Here is a 17595-nt window from a genome sequence, read left to right on the forward strand (position 1 = left end):
AAAGCAGGAACAAAAACAAAAAGAGTTAAAGTTCCTTAAATGGAAAACATTTATGCAAAACAAAACAGGGTCTTGGAAATAAAAAAATCTGCTGCAGATCTGAACTGTAATGAGCCTGCCCAGTCCTCAGCTAGGTACCAAGCATGATGTCCCACATTTCTTGCTGTTCTCCAGGTCTCTGGGCAGGCAACTAGTGGAGCTGTCGGACCTATGCTGTACACCACACTTCAGTGTTCTGGAGGAGCTGAAGTCAGTGCAAGCCTCCTCCAAACATTTTTGGTAAGCATTACAAAATATTGGCAACATTATGCAGCAAAACTCAGAAATTAACATCTCCTACCTAAACTACAAATTATTATTTCTTAATAGTTGCAGGAGGAGAGTACATACCAGCCAATACTCTAAGTTATTATTTTGTTATCTCCTAATAGAGCTTAAATGATCCTGCATATTCTAGTTCCACTGCTTTTTTTCTGAAGTTACTCTTATAGAATAGAAACATAGATTCATTTTAAAAAAATAAGTTTTTCTGGTCCTGTAGCATGTTTTAAATAACTATGCTTTTATCACATGAATACAATATGCAAGTATCTTTTTCCTATTTTTCAATAGTATACATTAGGTATTTGTTTAACCATAACAAGATGACAAAATAAAAGGTTTCCCCTCACAAAAACAGACAGAGGAATATTCAGCTGAATATGAACACAATTGCCCATGTTGTCCATCAAGCCACATCCGAAGTCTGTTGGCACGCAGTATCTTTGAATTCATTTTAGAGAGATAACACTGAAAAATGTAAAAGTATGTACTCACAAATTAAGAAGAGAATATTTACTGACTTACTTTCATGACTACAGTTCCTCTGATAACATGATCCAGAGTCCCATAATCAAATTCATCTTTTGGATCAAAGTAGAAGTTCTCTTTGTCAGGACTAATCGCCTTGAGGAGTTTGATAATATTATTGGAATACAGAGTACTGGCCTGAGTAGCCATTCTGCTAGGCAGGTCTGTGTAGCCAATGTGTGTAACACCCTGAAAAAAATGCAAGTAAAGTATTAAGGATTAGTTCAACCTCTGAAGAAGCAGCATCGCTTCGAATATATCCTGAACTGTTCCACTTATTTCTGTTTTTCATCCCAGCTCTAACACGATTAAGTCAGGGGAGGATTACTCACAACGGTTAAAAGACTTCAACATGATCAAACCCAACACCTTAAATGCTATTAGCAAGAAGCCTACACACAGAAGACGACGTACTGGTGCACAAGCTTCTCCTCTCCAAATCCTACCATTTTCTCAGAACTTAGCTTCTTAAAGCAACCAGGTAACAGGTTATCCTGCCCAATGCTTGGCATCTGCTCAGTCCTTCTGGAAGGCACGCACTGGAGGCAACTTTCTGTACGACAGGAGTGAAGGGAGCTTCCTCAGAGCTAGCTGGCGGTGCAAGTAACATGCCCAGGTTCACATTTATGTAAAGGTGTAACACAATACATCCACACTGTTTAACAAACAAATATGAGTATACTTGGCTAACACGCTCTTGAGCTTTTGGAAGGTATGGGAAGCTGAGGCTGGCATACACTCTTCATGTTCAAGCAGGCTTGTGTTAAAACACTGCTCCTGCCACTTACAGCTAAGATCCATGCATGCTTCCAGGAACTCTATTTTCTTATTGCAATGCTCCACCATACTGCTAATAGTTCTGCAATGCTGCTTTTTTCTACAGCACAGTGCCAGTACGCTATATCCAGGGGTAATATTCCTCTGACTGAAAGCACCCTATATAAATGCTTCATGCAAGCATCTTATTATTTCTGTTCTACATACTCTAATTTCAGTTTTTAAGCAATGCCATCAAAAGCCCTAGAAAACCACAACACCAAATACAATGCATGACTCATGATAAATACACACATAGCCCTGCTTATATGAATGACAACCACAGCAGCAATATGTCCTACAGGCTTCCCTAATAACAGCATTATGTGCTTACATTACCAAACAACAACCTTGGAAATCTGTTACTTTTAATGTCATCACCCAAACTTCTCTAACTGCTAGTGGATTTCTCACAAGTACCAAAAATAAAACCCAAAAAGCAGAAAAACAAGCTCTCAACTGAGCCAACAAACGCTGGAGCAAAACCAAAGCAGTTAGCTCAGTCCAGAGCAAAATTACTTACTATAATGAACCAATTCGCTCTACTCCTAGTTTGGGTTACAAGTGGTTTGGATACTTTAGGGCAGACACACTCATGCTGGCAAAGCTAAAGACATGCAAGGACAGCTGAAATTATATTCAGCTAAACCAGACACTTTGCCCTGAAGCAAACACTGATATAGTCTAGACCTATTTAGCTGTACCGGTAACAGGGGCTGGTTAACCTTCAATTGTGGGAGGTGTGAGCAAGTCAAAGCAGTGATTGCTACTGCTGTCTCGTTAGGTAGACAAAGAAAGAGACATCAAACCACATCCTCAACTGAGACAAATCACTGGAGTTGGAAGTCTAAGTACTAACACTTCCATACTTAACAACCAAATTAACACTACACAAAGGTACCTGTTTCTTTAAAAAAAAAATCTTCAAATTGTTATACCTAGAGATAATTAGTGACCAGATGCAAATCCAAAGGATTACTTAAACCCAAATAGCAAAATCTGCTACTAATTTTCAGCATACAGTTTTAAATACACAACGCGAATTCATGCAAACTGTGAATGATCTGCAGATTACAATGCTCACCTTATGGACATACAATTCTCCAGGCTTTGTAGTCTCAATGTTTCCCCCTGCTTCTGCAGCTAAATCCACAACAACTGAACCTTCCTTCATTGATTCAATCATATCTTTCTTAAACAAGATAGGAGCTTTTTTGCCTGACAAGACAAGGCATAGTAAAGTTAAACACAAAATACAGCTTTTCATCTGCAGAGCTCAAGAGATGAGTTCTTCCCTTCTCCCTCTCTCTAAACCTTTTTTTGTAAGCAAAATTTTCAAGTAATCTGTAACCTAGGATGAAGTGTCACATAAGGTTTGTTTATACAGGCAGAGAGACAAGATGTTACAACATCTTTCTCCCAAGCATATAAACAAGGTATGCATGGGCAGTCCACCAAAGATGCTGGCAAGTCCAATTTTGTACTCAGTAAATTGAGTTGTAAGATTGGATGTTGTCAGGTCATAACAAAAAAAGAAAACCAACAACAAAACCAAACACCCCGCCACATCCTAAGTCATTAAAGACAGATGTTGTACAATATAAAGCACTAGAACCTAAGCTGTACCTTACTATGTATAAATCACAAAAGACAGTACTGTTTCAACTGGACTTGTTTCAGCGCACTATCTAGATAGCAGAAGAAGCAGTGATGCAATAAATATGCAAGAGAATTATATATTCTTAATTACCATCTACTCTTTCTTTAATAAGAAAACATGATACTGAATCAAACACTGACAGTTTTGAAAACAAAAGTTGTGGAAAAAAAAGGCAGATGCTTTAAAAACAGGCATTTATCAGCAAAGGTAGAAGGTACATGCTTACACAGACATAGTTCACTGAACACCCCTGTTTCACTACAGGCACAGCTCCAAAACACACCAACTTACACAAGATAAATGAAAATTAGCATCTTCTGCATTAAAAAATACCTGGAATAAGCGCTGTAGTGATGATAATATCGACATCTTGGCACTGCTTGGCAAAGAGTTTCATTTCAGCTTCAATAAATTCTTTGGACATTTCTTTGGCATAACCACCGTGTCCCTCTCCAGATTCCTTTACATCTACTTCCAAAGGCTCAGCACCAAGAGACTTGAACTGTTCCAGAGCTGCAGCTCTACAAAAACAAAATTGCAGGGGAGGAAACAATCACTAGTTTAAAAATCCACCATGACTTTTCTGGTCTTTTTAGTAGCAGTCTTCAGACAAGAGATGTAAAACTTATTCTAGGAACAAGGAGACCATAACTAAAAGCTTTCTGTATTTAGTGAAAAAGTAATTGCATCACTAATTTTAGGTCCCTAATGAAGATACCTGGATAAGGAATGAAGGCAGCCTATGGTTTCCAGTATAGTCAGCAGAGTTGCTCCAAGACAAGTCTCAAAACTGAGAACTTAACTGTTTACTAACTTTGCTCACCCATTTCTCTAGTCATGACTAGGTAAATCTATGGCCCAAAGTTAAATGCCTACAGTAGGTGATAAAATACACAACCTGCAGGCCTGTCTTTAATCTGTGAAATGGGAAATACTAGTAAGCCTTATTTTCACAGGGAAAATTGGTTGGGGGGAGCATGGGGGTGATGTTTTGTGGGGGGTGTTGGGTTTTTGGTTGGGTTTTGGGGTTTGTGGTTTTTTTGATTGGTTGGTTGTTTTACAGTTATACTGTAAATCTGTAATTTGTTTTGCATCACATGATATCACAGTAAATAATGAAACTAAATTTCAGTGCTAGGTGAACATTCAGAACACGCAGAGGATTCAACACAAACATTCTCACACACCAAGATAAAAGTATACAGGATGCTTAAAAGAGAATTAAAAAATCCGAAAATTTTTGGACAGATTTTGATCATGCTTTTAAGAAAAATAAACTCTTTCCAGTTTGTTTTAAGGCATATGCAGATTTTCTAAAAAAATGAAGCAAATGTTTTTTCATAGTGCACATCATAAATCTCCAGATATATTCATTTTTATTCTTTCATATTAGATACAGTTAAGCAGCACTAAATGCCAGTTCTTCATAAAAACAAACATGTATAACGCATTTGGAGGAGTCAACAACGTGAGCTTGCAGCCCAGAATGTCAGCCATACCCTGGGCTGCATCAAAAGCAGCGTGGCCAGCAGGTCAAGGGAGGTGATTCTGCCCTTCTGCTCCGCTCTGGTGAGACCCCACCTGCAGTGCTGCGTCCAGCTCTGGGGCCCTCAGCACAGGAAGGACAGGGGCCTGTTGGAGCGGGTCCAGAGAAGGCCACAAAAATGATCCAAGGGCTGGAGCCCCTCTGCTGTGAGGACAGGCTGAGAGAGTTGGGGTTGTTCAGCCTGGCGAAGACAAGGCTCCAGGGAGACTTTGCTGCAGCCTTTCAGTACTTAATGGGGGACTATAGGAAAGATGGGGGCAACCTATTTAGCAAGGCCTGTTGTGACAGGACAAGGGGTAAGGGTTTTAAACTAAAGGAGGGAAGATTCAGTCTGGATATAAGGAAAAGAATTTTTGTTATGAGAGTGGTGAGACACTGGAACAGGTTGCCCAGAGAGGTGGTCGATGCCCCATCCCTGGAAACATTCAAGGTCAGGCTGGATGGGGCCCTGAGCGGCCTGATCTAGTTGGAAGGTGTCCCTGCTCATTGCAGGGGGGGTTGGACAAGATGACCTCTAAAGATCTCTTTTCCAACCTAAACCATTCTATGATTCTAGAATTACTTTTAATGCAAATACAGTATTAAGCATATAAAAATTCAATATAAGAAGGCCATTTAATAGGAAAAAAATTACAGGGACTGCAAGCTTCATTAGTTATAAGAAAAATGTTTGTGCTCTGTAGTTTTCCCAGTCTATTACTCTAAAAAATGGCTACGGGACAAAATAATTCTTCTAAACATGAAAGAAAGACTTGAGGAAAGCAGCATTTAAAATAGCCTCCGCTGCAGCTTCTGTTCTTTCATCTTGAGTTGCGTAAGTAAAATCACTTGATGTTCTTCTGTCCTTCAGCAGGCGGAAAGAGGTGTCTCTCCAAAGAGTTCCTAGTTCTTCACTATTTTCCCTGTACCGCCAAGAACAGAAACATGAAATTCTGGGTAACAGCCCTAACTTTCTCAATTTCATAAAGCAATGATTTTTTACTCATAGTTCTGAATTATTTAATTGAAAGGACTCTTTGGAAGGTTTGGTTGTTCTGAAGTACAAAAAAAACAGAGGAATAATGATGGCATAAAATTGGTAGGAGAGGAATTGTGATTCAGTGCAGGACAAGTGCTTGAACTGTCATATAGCTACAAACTATTTAATCTTAAAACAATTTCAAATTGCTATTACCATTTTCACACACCTACCTAGTATCAAATCCACGAACCACTGCACCCATTGATTTAGCTGCTCCTGCAGAGGCCAGGCCAGCAACTCCTCCTCCAATGATCAAGACCTATAATGATACCATCATCATGCTTGGAGCGTAAACTAAAGGTAGTGCTGATTAGGAAAGCAACAGCATTGTACCGCTTTCAGTAGTACTGTAGATTATGTCTCATTAACTAGCCATTTAAACAAATTACCTTAGGACAGAGATCCCAAAATTACTTTGGTAAAGCTGCCCCATAAATATAACAGTTTAAAGACTTTAACTCCTAACCTCACTTACAGGTCATCCAAATCACCTATAGCTAATAGTTTATGTAAGTATTTACAGGCTTTCTCCTTAATTTGTCTTTTTTTTTTTCCTTCCCAATTCTACTTTCATTTCTCTTCAACCCAATCCACCTGCAATTCCAATCAAGCAATCCTTTCCATTGCAACCTTCAGCACACCAGAAATACCAACATCTCCAACTTTGCCGAACTGCTTCCTTACCTTTCCCCATCTTGGGGGGGGGGGGGGGGGGGGGGAAAATCCATCCGTGTATAGCTCGTCTGATGTTTAAAACTAAGCAAACCTAAATAAAACTCAAATTATTCTATTATTCCCCCAAAAAAAGGACACTACAGTAGTGAACAAAAGTTGGTATGGGAATAACTATAGGGACTTCTAATGTCTCTAGAACCAGCCCCAAGGCCAGAAAAAAAGCTTTTTAACAGTTTCAGCAGTAGTTAGCTGTGCTCAGGAACTCACACATTCTTCTGCAAGAGTATCTGTTTAAATGCACATACCTTGGCTGGAGGAACTTTACCAGCAGCTGTGATCTGACCCGTGAAAAATCGACCAAAGTGATTTGCTGCCAGTACCACAGCCTTGTAACTGTCAGTGAAGGATGAACACATATCAGTATTTTCCCAGGTGCTGTACAATTCCATTCATGACAGCAATCAAAAAGAGGAACATTTGACCACAGCATGTGTAGGATAAAGCAAGTTTAATATTTTACTATTGAACACAAGTTTAACAGTCTGTCTTTGTTCATATTTCTTGCCTTCTTTTTGTTTAAACCATGGCATACATTTTCAGACAGAATTTTTGGACTGCAGTATACTGGATGTCTGCAACTGTTGCCTCCCTTAAATAAAATTTTACCTGAATAATAAATGCATAACTTGCCAGACGTTAATTTTGTGGTCTCTGAAGCTACCTTCAAAGGCTGTAACCTGAGGCTTGTTAGGAAACATGAACAGGCAATTGCAAAACCCAGAGTAGTTCTGCAGTAAGCTCACTTAAGACAAGCAAGCACACATTCAGGAAAGATACTCTGACCCTAACTGTGCAGAGCTATATTGCTTAGGGAAAATGGCATAACCTTGCTACTTCTTTTGCCCCATCTGATTTGTAGCCATCAAAGAATGATTAGCTGGACACCAAGTTAAAATCAGCAGAGCTACCTGAAAATGCGGACTGATGTGTAGTTGTGTCTTCTCTTCACAACAGTACACATTTCCTTGCACTTTTACTAACAGTGTTGTGGTTCAACAGTCCCATTCCACTCTCTTTCCTATCTCTAGCAAGGATGTATGGAGGTCTGTATGCCATGAAATTAGCTCCAATTTGGAATACAGCTTGTGGATTTTATACCTTTAAAATACATTATGAATTTATATATTTTAGTACAATTACACAAAATGAAAATACAGAGAAGCAACCAGACATGTCCGTGGATATATACTACTGGTGTCCACAAAATCTGTCAGCATTTTCCAAGGCTTATTATGCCTCACAAATATCATCTATGTAAAAAGTCAAAAAAATGGAAAAGGCAATACAGAACCCAATAACAGAAGTCAGCTTGACAACAACATTTTAATTCACTACAATACCTACAATACCAGTCGCAAAGCATGAAGATGTCCGAGAGTATTTGGCCTTTTGTTTAGATCTGCCATGGCAATTGCATTCATACAGAGTGCTATTTCGGTTAGTTAGCTCCCAACAACATCAGATCCCAATGACAGACAATCTGTGTTCAAGCTGTCTTAAGGGTATCTTTGAGCCTCTCTGATCTAGTTCAGATAAAAAAAACGCACTAGACAAAGCATCCAGGAATCAGAACTGCCTTCAATTTATTTTTTTTTAAAGCCTTGCTCTGGTCTACTGCAAAGCTGACCATAAGAAGTTTAAGTTGTTCGGCACCTCCAACACCTTTGTACTGCTTGAAAGAGCTGTATAATAGAGACAGAATTGTTTTAGATGGGCCTAATACTAAAGTACACAGCTTTTAATTCAGCTATACTCACTCAAGCCGGGGGAGAGGGGATTAAAAAAAAAACGTAAGATACATACCCAGCAATGTTGGCCATGGAGCTAAGTGCATCATATCCCTGAGCAATGGTGACCCGTGGAACCTGATCCATAGCCAAGACAGTAGTTTTTTTTTCTGCAAGTTTTTTCAGGAGGTCTGGATTTTGTGCTGGGTAGATAAAACTAATCAGGGTAGCCGCTGCCTTAAAAAGATCTGCCTCATGTACACCTAGAGCCGAGTTATATATAGGAGCCCTCACCTGAAGAAAGAGAAGTTTCCAGATTAATCAGAGGAAATAAATCAGAGCATCTTCTACTTCCTTCCTCCCAGCTTGCAGTCTGTCAATTCCCATCCACAAACTATACAAGGAAGGAAGCGTATCAAATGCTGTTTGCACTACTGAACTGAGTAACTGCACTTCTTAACTGCAATCCACATATTAGAATTAGCTCTAGGCAGAATAGTGACAGGGCAGTAACAGGCAGCACATGCCTTCAGAAAGATCTGATGGCTTCTAACCAGCAGTTACTGGCTTTTATGACAGACAGCTGCCCCAAAACCAGCCATTTTGAAGCAAAATGATTAGTGAACAGATGTGCCAATTAAGCTCTGCAGGGTAAGAATCACTAATGAGGTTGCAATGTACCATTACATACAGGGAATTTCAAGTATGAAGTCCAGCAGATACTCATCTTGAACTACACTCACTTTTTTGAGTTTCTCACTTTACTTCAGAAAGAAACCTACTTGAAACAGTTGCTCACAAACTAGCTCACAGAAATTCTATGTTCTGTCCTGACAAGATAACTTCCATTACAGCAGTTAAACAAAGCCTCGACATCAAGTGTAAGGTCTTTTTCCCTTCAGGACTCTGCACAATCTAACACCTGTCAAGTAACTTCATTTTTAGCAGCCTTTCCAGATCAACTACAATTCAACTAGTTACAAATACTTTTGAAACGCACTGTTGCTGTGGAATTGTTAGATGCCTGATTGAAAAAAGTTAGGAACTTGGAACTTCAAAATTCCAAGCAACTCTCTCTAAAGAGTAACTTGAGTGGTATGTTACTAATTTTGGAGTTAAAGTTTCTTAGAGGAGGGATCTTATCTGATTAGAGTCCAGAACTGGTCTACCTTGCTCTAGAAAACACAACTCCTCCAAGGCAGTTAAAAACATGATAAGAAGTTACCCTCAGTTTTTTCAGTGCTGCCATTTACTGGTTTATTACTGTAGGTGTACATGTAAGCTATTAAAAAAAACAAAAAGACAGACTAAAATTGAATCACAACTTGGAATGGAAAATATTAAATTAAAGGAGCTTACTTACTGGACTTTCAGCAGACTATTAGAAAAAATGACCTGTATGTTTCTGCAAAAAGAATGTAATAGGAAATTAATACAGCAATTACTTTGACAATCAAATCGGAAGCCAGGACTTCCTTGGTCCCCTGGATCTTTGCCCCAACTTCTCTGTAATGGTCATCAGAAAATTTCGAAGCTTCTCCAGCACCAGATTCCACCACAACATTGAAGCCTTGTTTAACCAAGGCTTGAACTCCAGCCGGTGATAGAGCCACTCTCTTCTCATTCTCAAATATCTCCTTGGGGACACCTACAGTCAGCTGTTTATAAGGAATTCCTGTAAGAACGGCAGATGAGACTGCATTAGTTGCACTAAACATTAATGAATTTCTATGAATGGCACTCTTCAGTGTTGCACAGACACGTGCAGACACGTCACACTTGGCAAACCTCCCTCCTAAAGGATGAGGCAGCAGAATAATATTTCTTACCAGTGTAGAAATTTCCTTAAATTACACCATCTTGCTAGGCATCCCTTTTCTTTCAGGAATCAGCATGTCAGCATAATCAGCCACACAAGCATTAACAAGTGTTTGGTACAGTTCATACCCATACAGACCATTTATACAGTTCTAACTGCATAAATCAGAATGCCAGTTACACAATGCACGGAGTTCTGGTGATAACACATTCTCCTTGGGTTAAGAATTTAAATCCCTCTCTAGTCAACTCAACTTTATTGTGAGGAAGTAAACAAACGAGCTTAAACAGCTAAACTGCATTTTAACAGAACATGTTTTCAAATTACAGTTGTCTCAGATCACTAGTAATGATTGTTAGTTTACATACCAAAATACATTGAAAGGCGCAACTACATCAATAAGGTACTCAAAGTTGCTACAGAAATGAAAAATGTGAATTCAGAGGTAGTAGAAGAATAATGGAATATCTGTCTACTAGTTTGTTAATATACTTCTCATCAGTGTTATCTCCTTGTCTTAACTTGTTCAGAACTCTACTAAATAACTGCAGAAGCTGTAATTTTTCGGTTTTAGCTTAAGGTTTCAAATTACAAACATCTAACTTCGTTCATGTACAATTTGCAGGCTTCCTGTCTAATATTTGAGAGTTAAATTTCTCTGACCCAATCAAGTGTTTAAATATATTATTTAAAAATACACAGACTCAAGCAGAATAATTGTCCAAACATTCCTTCCATTACACTAGACAACACAGTCCAGTTCTGCATCAGCTTTCACTGATGTCTAACCCACAACTTAAACCTGGATTGTGACATTTATACATGAGACACCTACACCACATACCTATTAATGAAATATAATTTGAGCACTCATATTAAAAATCAAGTAACAAATAAAAAACCAAAACCCCGAACAAAAAAAATCCCACCCCAAACCAAACTAACACAAAAACCACCACAAAAAAAAAAAAAAAAAAACACAACCAAAAACAAAGGGAAGGAAGGGCATGAAAGGCTTGTTTTAAATTACAAATCTGTTTTTAATTTGGCCACGAATACTATATATTGCACTACAAAAATTGTATCAGACTAGTAACGCGTTGCACATTTTTAGAAGGCCTCACAAAACAAAGCCAAAAACTACCATGCTGTAAGAGCTTTGAGGAACAGGATTATTTTGATATTTTTAAATCTAAATCTATCTATGAAATTAAACTAGGATTGTAAGGTGCTTAAAGTTGAATATCTGAAAATGTTTTAGATTAACAACTTTAAACCTGTACTTATCAGTCTTCTAACACATTAAAAAAACCTGATCAAACACATCCAACAAGAAGAGTGAAAGATCAAAGAATTGCATTACTTCTGTTTTTACCTTTTTTAATCTTAGCTTTCTCTTTGAAATTAAACTAATAAAAGGTAACAAATAATTTTAAGACATAAGTGTTTTGATATTTTGTATGTTGGAGAATATTTAAAATTCTTTAGATTACAAGACAAAAAGCAAATTAAGAAAAACATCCTTTGAAGGAACATGAAGTCACAACAGGAACAAGAATGCACACGTAAAACAACTGACCACAAAAGTTACGATGATTTGAGAAGATTTGCTTCATCAGCATAGACCACATCTAAATATCACCTTGCAGCTCAGGGCATCTCTATCACAGCAGCACTAGCCACTTGAAAGCTATGGTAACTGCTGCTGCCACTCATACAAATTACCCTTGTCATTTGAAGTGAACTTTCTTCTAATCTCTTCTCCTAATTACTACACAATGAAGTCCTACTTCTGATTTTCACTAAATCAGCTCAGTGGAAATGATCTCTCTTGTCTTTTAGAAGCAAAAGGAAACCTAGAAGATTAAAATTTGTTAGAATAACAGAGACCAATCATAATTTCAGAAAGGAAGTAGCTCTATGATAGAAGGCAAAAAGCTCTTCAAGAAGCACTGAGAAAATAAAAACTGAAGCGCTACCTTCCCCTTCTCCTTTTGGAAGTTTTTGCAGCACACAAATGCAGAGGAAGGAAGGAAGGATGACTGCTAATTTGAAGGCACACAGACACTTTACTAAAGTGTATACATTTCAAGCAAAAAAAAAAGTTGGGTTTTTTTAGCTCCTAAGGCCCGAGTTCAAATGACAATTGATGCTTCTGATTTCTTTTTGTTCACTTGCTTTTGTGTGGGGTACCAACGTAGAAGAGTAAATGGCTAGGAGAGATGGGACAGAAATAGGCACTTCCTACGTGCCAGATGTAACAATGTGAAAGAAAAATGAGGAAACCCATTTGCGTGCAATAAAAAAATGTAAAACTTTTTCAGATAGAAAGTATTTGCTTCTTATTTAGTAAGCAGAATGATCTGAGACTAATACCGAGAACTATGCCCTCCGCCAATGCTTTGGGAGATCAAATCCAAGATAAACATTGAACAAGTCTCATTTGCCTCTTGCTCTCTTTTCTCCTCTGTCCCACTATTGAATTTCTAGCAACCAATGAATGGAGAAGCAAATGAATACAGAAGCAAACAGATGTCAGTTTGCCAGCCTTTAGCTAGAGCAGGTATGGGACATTTTTCAAGCACACAACCCTGAGTTATCACATCATTCCTCAACAAAAAGAAGATGTCTACAACTGCAAAGCAAAGGTCTATGTTAAAACTTCAGGACAGGGTTCGATAAATACTATGTTTGAAGGGCACCATACTATGAACACAGATTTGGTTTGTTGAACTCAGCAATTTCATCAAAGTCACTAGTTTTGAAAGGGTGAAATGCAGAATTATAAATCAAGATCCTAACTTTAGGTTTTGTTTTGAGAAAGCACATCTGCTATCCTTGCCTCAGGTTTAAAATCACACGAGAGAGTAAAGCTTCCAAGTTGCCTTTCTAAGCCTCCATGTTAGACAATCTCTTTAATAACTGCCTTGGGTATGTTTTAATAACTTATTGTTTTACAACATCAAGAACTTGTTCCAAAACCAGACCGATATCCACATACCCTGAGCACCTTTTTGAGGCACATGAAGATTCTGAATTGTTCTGTATTGAAGATTCTGTATTGTTCCATGAGTAGGAGATACAGTGTTGTTTGATACCAGCAATCAACACCAAAAGTGTTCTGCCACTACCAAAAGCAGAATCATTACATTTCACAGGCTTTAGAATAGTATGGGATGTACATAAATCAGAATTTAGAAAAACTGATAAGACGACACTTTTTCTCACCCCCATAACATAATCTTGACTGTATCATGAAGACATATTCAAAGCACAATCTCAAACTTCAAGTAAACAAAATAAATAGGTAGTCTACATCTCCAAGCTTCAGAAATCAAACTATTAGAAATAACTATAAAAGCTATTTTCTCCACTTAACATCCATCTACAAACTGAATGTTTAAAGATCCTAAGTTAAAACTGTCAAAACTCAGAAGACTGTATGTAGAAAAATAGAGAAAAATACAGGGTTTTATCTCCTTAACCTGATTTCAGGAAGTAGTCTGCAGCAAAATAGTATCAACAAACATTAGAGACTGACGTACTGAAACGAGAAAGGAGAAGTTTTGTCACATCTTCTGGCATGAGAAAACAGGATATGTTACCTGCCTAATTTCTAAGTTACTCTAATATCAGCTTTAAACAAACCATCTCACCTGTTCTGAAGATGAGGACATATTCCGAAGAACAGCAATATGATGTTGGTAAAAAGACAAAAAAAAAAAGAAAAAAGAATGGTACAGAAGATTAAACAAACACCTGTTCCCTCTTCTTACACAAGCAACGAGATACAAAAAACCCAAGGACATTAAAGGAGACTGTCTATGGTTTATAGATCACATACAGCTTGTCTAGAGAATGAACTGACGATAAACTGTTAATAGTTTAAAAGTTCTGCAAGACTTAGAAAAAAACAGGAATTTTTAAGAAAGAAGCATCCAAATAAAAAGGACATTAAAAATCCCAAGATAGAGAGGCATAAAAGTCACAGAGCTATAGGACAAAACCAATTCGGAAGTATACTAGAAACCTCAGAGCCAGTCACTCCATGAATGCCTTTCCCAGGGCTCGGGAAAGTTTTGCATCTGTTTCTGAAGTACCTGGTGCTCGCGACTATTTGAGGCAGGTTACAGGAATACTTTTTTACCTCTGTATGGAAACTCCTGTTTCTAAGAAACTAAGAAAACAGCAGCAAAATAAAGAGCGATAAGAAAAGTATCCACCCTCCAAGTTCACATCTCAACTCACTCCCAATCTCTTCACTCCTCAAGCAGCTGTTACTCTTGCACATAACACATCTGGGACTAAATGAAAGCTAATGTGAGAGAACGTAATTACAATGGCTTAAGAATTACTGTGACAGTAGTCATTTCAAATAGAAAACTTACTCTTCTTAGTATTACAGTGATTTTAGCAAGTGTCACAGTAATCAAACATAATTTCTAAAAGAATAAAATGTAGTTTTTATATGCTGTTAGATTTTTATTCAAGAGCACTTAAAAAGCACACATAAGCAATAGTACTGCTACTAATTTGTCATTCAATGGCTGTTTTATCCTTGATTTGTCCTCTACTGAATGACAAATCTCATGTTACCAAAATTAACTATAAGGACAGCTTAAATATCAACCAAAAGACTCATCAAACTTATAATTCTCAGCATTAAATGACTGCATTGCAGGAATACTATTTGCCCTCAAATAAGGGCTTCCACATGACAGATCTGAGGGGATAGCACTGAATGCTTAAAAACATTACATCAGTCAGAATTCTCTGGCCTTGTGGAAAAATTTCTGAAAAGTGATTCATACAAACAAGAAAACATACATACACACACGCACACAGACAAGCATACCAATTTCAGTAAAACTGACAAGATCTTTCAGTTTCATGATCAAATTTGTGGTCAAAGTCAAAACCAAAGATTGATTCCAAACTCAAACAACAACAAGGGCACTTACCTGGGACATTTGAGAAAGAACTTTGAACCTAGTTTCCTAGGTCCCAGGTTAACACTCCCAACCAAGGAACAATTTTGCCGTATCAAGACAAGCAGATGTCTCTTTCATTCAGATGTTGAATACGGAAAAATAAATTTGGAGCATCACAAATCCATGGGATGGCAAAACTATTTCCTGATCACTTCTGACAGACCCCAGATCCCTGGGCTGTCAGTCAGAGCAAAGAAATTCAGGTTTCACCATGCAACTGTGGTAAAAAGCCATGCGATACAGATTATCGGGAGCCCTCGGAGTAAAGAAACTCTGATCGTATTTCTTCAGAATCTCCAAAACATTGGGTCACCAATTTGAAAGGACCCCAAAATGCATAGCCACCATTAGTATTGCCAGAAATTCCATGCAACAAAGGCCTCTCCGAGTCATACAGTCTAATCTTATTTCCTGTGTTTCCACAGACACTTCTGTTCACAAACAGCATTACTTTTCTAATACTCCAAAATATCTAGCGTGGCTACTTACTGTGTACCTTTGAAAGAACCAAACATCACACGTACAATCAGTCTAACTCTACACATTTATCTGTCGCAGACTGAGAAGACCCTAAATCTGCACTGAAGCTGGGTCTCTGAATTCCTTCAAGGGGACATCACTGATGAAGGACAATGGGCAAAAATATCATTAAACCAGTTTTGTGTATTCGCCAGTCTCCTAACTGTCAGGCTATGCAGTGTAGGATAGAGTAAAAAGATGCCAGTTCTGATTTTCACACACCAAGCTCACATCATAAACTGGAACCAAAGATGCTCCCATTCCCTCCTTTCTTTTTTTTTTCCCTGAAAATACCTGAACCTGTCCATTACCCCCACTAAAATATACCAACAAACCCTACACGTGAAGATGCAGATCAAACGTTCTTCAAGGTGGTACAACATAAGAGTTTCCTGAATGTAAGTACGAGATTTTTTAGGTGGAATAATTACATATATATATAGTCATGCTTCCAGATGCTTTGTCAGAGCTGTATCTTCCCCTGCATGCAAGAGCTGCACTACCAAAACCCATGGGCAACTCGGGCTTGTAACTAAGAAAAGCACTTAAGTATTTCCCTCAACCAAGGTGTCAGCAGGAGCTCTGACCACCTACCACTGAAGACTACTTGGACCTAAAGTATTCAGAATAAACACAAACACCTTCTGCAGAAGCCCTATAGTACCAGTGTAAAATTGACCTGCAACTGGCTCAGGTGGGCTGGTGACATGAATTAAGAGTGTTCTTTTTAAGTCTTTTCTGTACTCATGCATATCTGAAAGAGAAATTCAAATTACCTTAATGTTTAAATATAAAAATTATTTAAAATAACTTAATTTACCTGGCTTTGGAGCTGCCTGAGACCTGAGCATCTGGTGGGTTCTAAACATTCGCAAACATGGCATCTTTGCGGAATGCACCTTAGGTGGTAACACATTGCCAAAAAGGGGAGTTGAGTACCCACTAACAGCAACACGCAGAAGGCTTGCCATTTTGCCCAGCCCTCACAGCAGACTCCTTGCCACGTATGGAATCCCTGCTGCACATGTGAAAAGAAAAGCAAGAGTTATTAATGATACTGGACAGAAGGTATGTAAACTCAGCAGCTTAAATGTGGCCGACTGCCAGTAGCCATGAGATGATCACTTCTCCCCACCTTTTCTTTCTAGCTAGAAAACAAAACTAATTTTTTTCCAATGAGTAAGAAAACTATCAAACTAAAGCAGCAAGCCCATAGGAGGACCGACATTACAACCTGACCTAGAGACTGTATTTCCGTGACTTATTCTCCTTACGACCTCGCTCTAAACAAACAACTCTGGCACGTGAAAGCCTCCTGCGTCTCAAGGAAGCAGACAAACAATTCCAACCGCTGCCAGAGCTGCCAAGGGAGTCACCCTGACCGGGACAGCAGCTTGCAGGCGCTCAGGGGACGCCCCACAGCGGGCACCCGCAGCGGCACAGAGGGGAGCGGGCCGGGGAGCCGGTAGCGGCCAGCGGAGGGACCGGCTCTTCGCCCGAAATCCCGCCGCCCCGCACTAAGGCACCGTCCCCTCCCGTCCCACCGCTGCTCCCAGCGGCCGCCTACCGCTCTCCGCCGCCCCGGCCCACAAGACAGCGGCCCCGTCTGGCTCCCGCCGCTATTTATAGCCCACGGGCACTGACTGACCTTGGGCAAGCGGCTCGCCCTCCGCCGCCCCCCGCTGCCACACAGCCGGCGGCCATCGCACCCCCCCGGACCGGGGTAAGCCCGCAGCCGCCACCGCTCCGCTCCCCGCCCCGGAGCCCCTTCCCGCGCCACCTGCCTCCTCCACGCGTCCTTCCTCCCACACGTCCGTCTGTCTGACTGTCCTTCCTTCTTCCCGCCCGCCCTTCCTTCCCGCCACCCCGACGCGGTGCGAGAGCAGGACACCGCAGCCTTCTCGGCAACTGC

General features: G+C 39.4%; 1 protein-coding gene across 2 annotated transcripts in view; it reads right to left on the reverse strand.

Annotated features, from left to right (window-relative positions):
* Positions 1-17595, reverse strand: part of NNT (nicotinamide nucleotide transhydrogenase) — a 47813-nt gene that overhangs the window by 30028 nt on the left and 190 nt on the right. Inside the window, exons 1-9 of one of the 2 annotated variants that reach the window (XM_075079174.1) lie at positions 17468-17586; positions 16504-16701; positions 9800-10029; positions 8431-8648; positions 6873-6960; positions 6063-6151; positions 3659-3846; positions 2750-2883; positions 847-1038 (exon numbers count right to left, since the gene is read on the reverse strand). In XM_075079174.1, the coding sequence (XP_074935275.1) occupies positions 847-1038; positions 2750-2883; positions 3659-3846; positions 6063-6151; positions 6873-6960; positions 8431-8648; positions 9800-10029; positions 16504-16654 (1290 nt within the window). In that variant the 5' untranslated portion in view covers positions 16655-16701; positions 17468-17586. Of the gene's footprint in view, positions 1-846; positions 1039-2749; positions 2884-3658; positions 3847-6062; positions 6152-6872; positions 6961-8430; positions 8649-9799; positions 10030-16503; positions 16702-17467; positions 17587-17595 lie in introns of those variants that run through there. The other variant, XM_075079173.1, reaches the window with a different exon arrangement.

The sequence above is a fragment of the Phalacrocorax aristotelis genome, chromosome Z (genome assembly GCF_949628215.1).
Source record: "Phalacrocorax aristotelis chromosome Z, bGulAri2.1, whole genome shotgun sequence".
NCBI classification, from domain to species: Eukaryota; Metazoa; Chordata; class Aves; order Suliformes; family Phalacrocoracidae; genus Phalacrocorax; species Phalacrocorax aristotelis.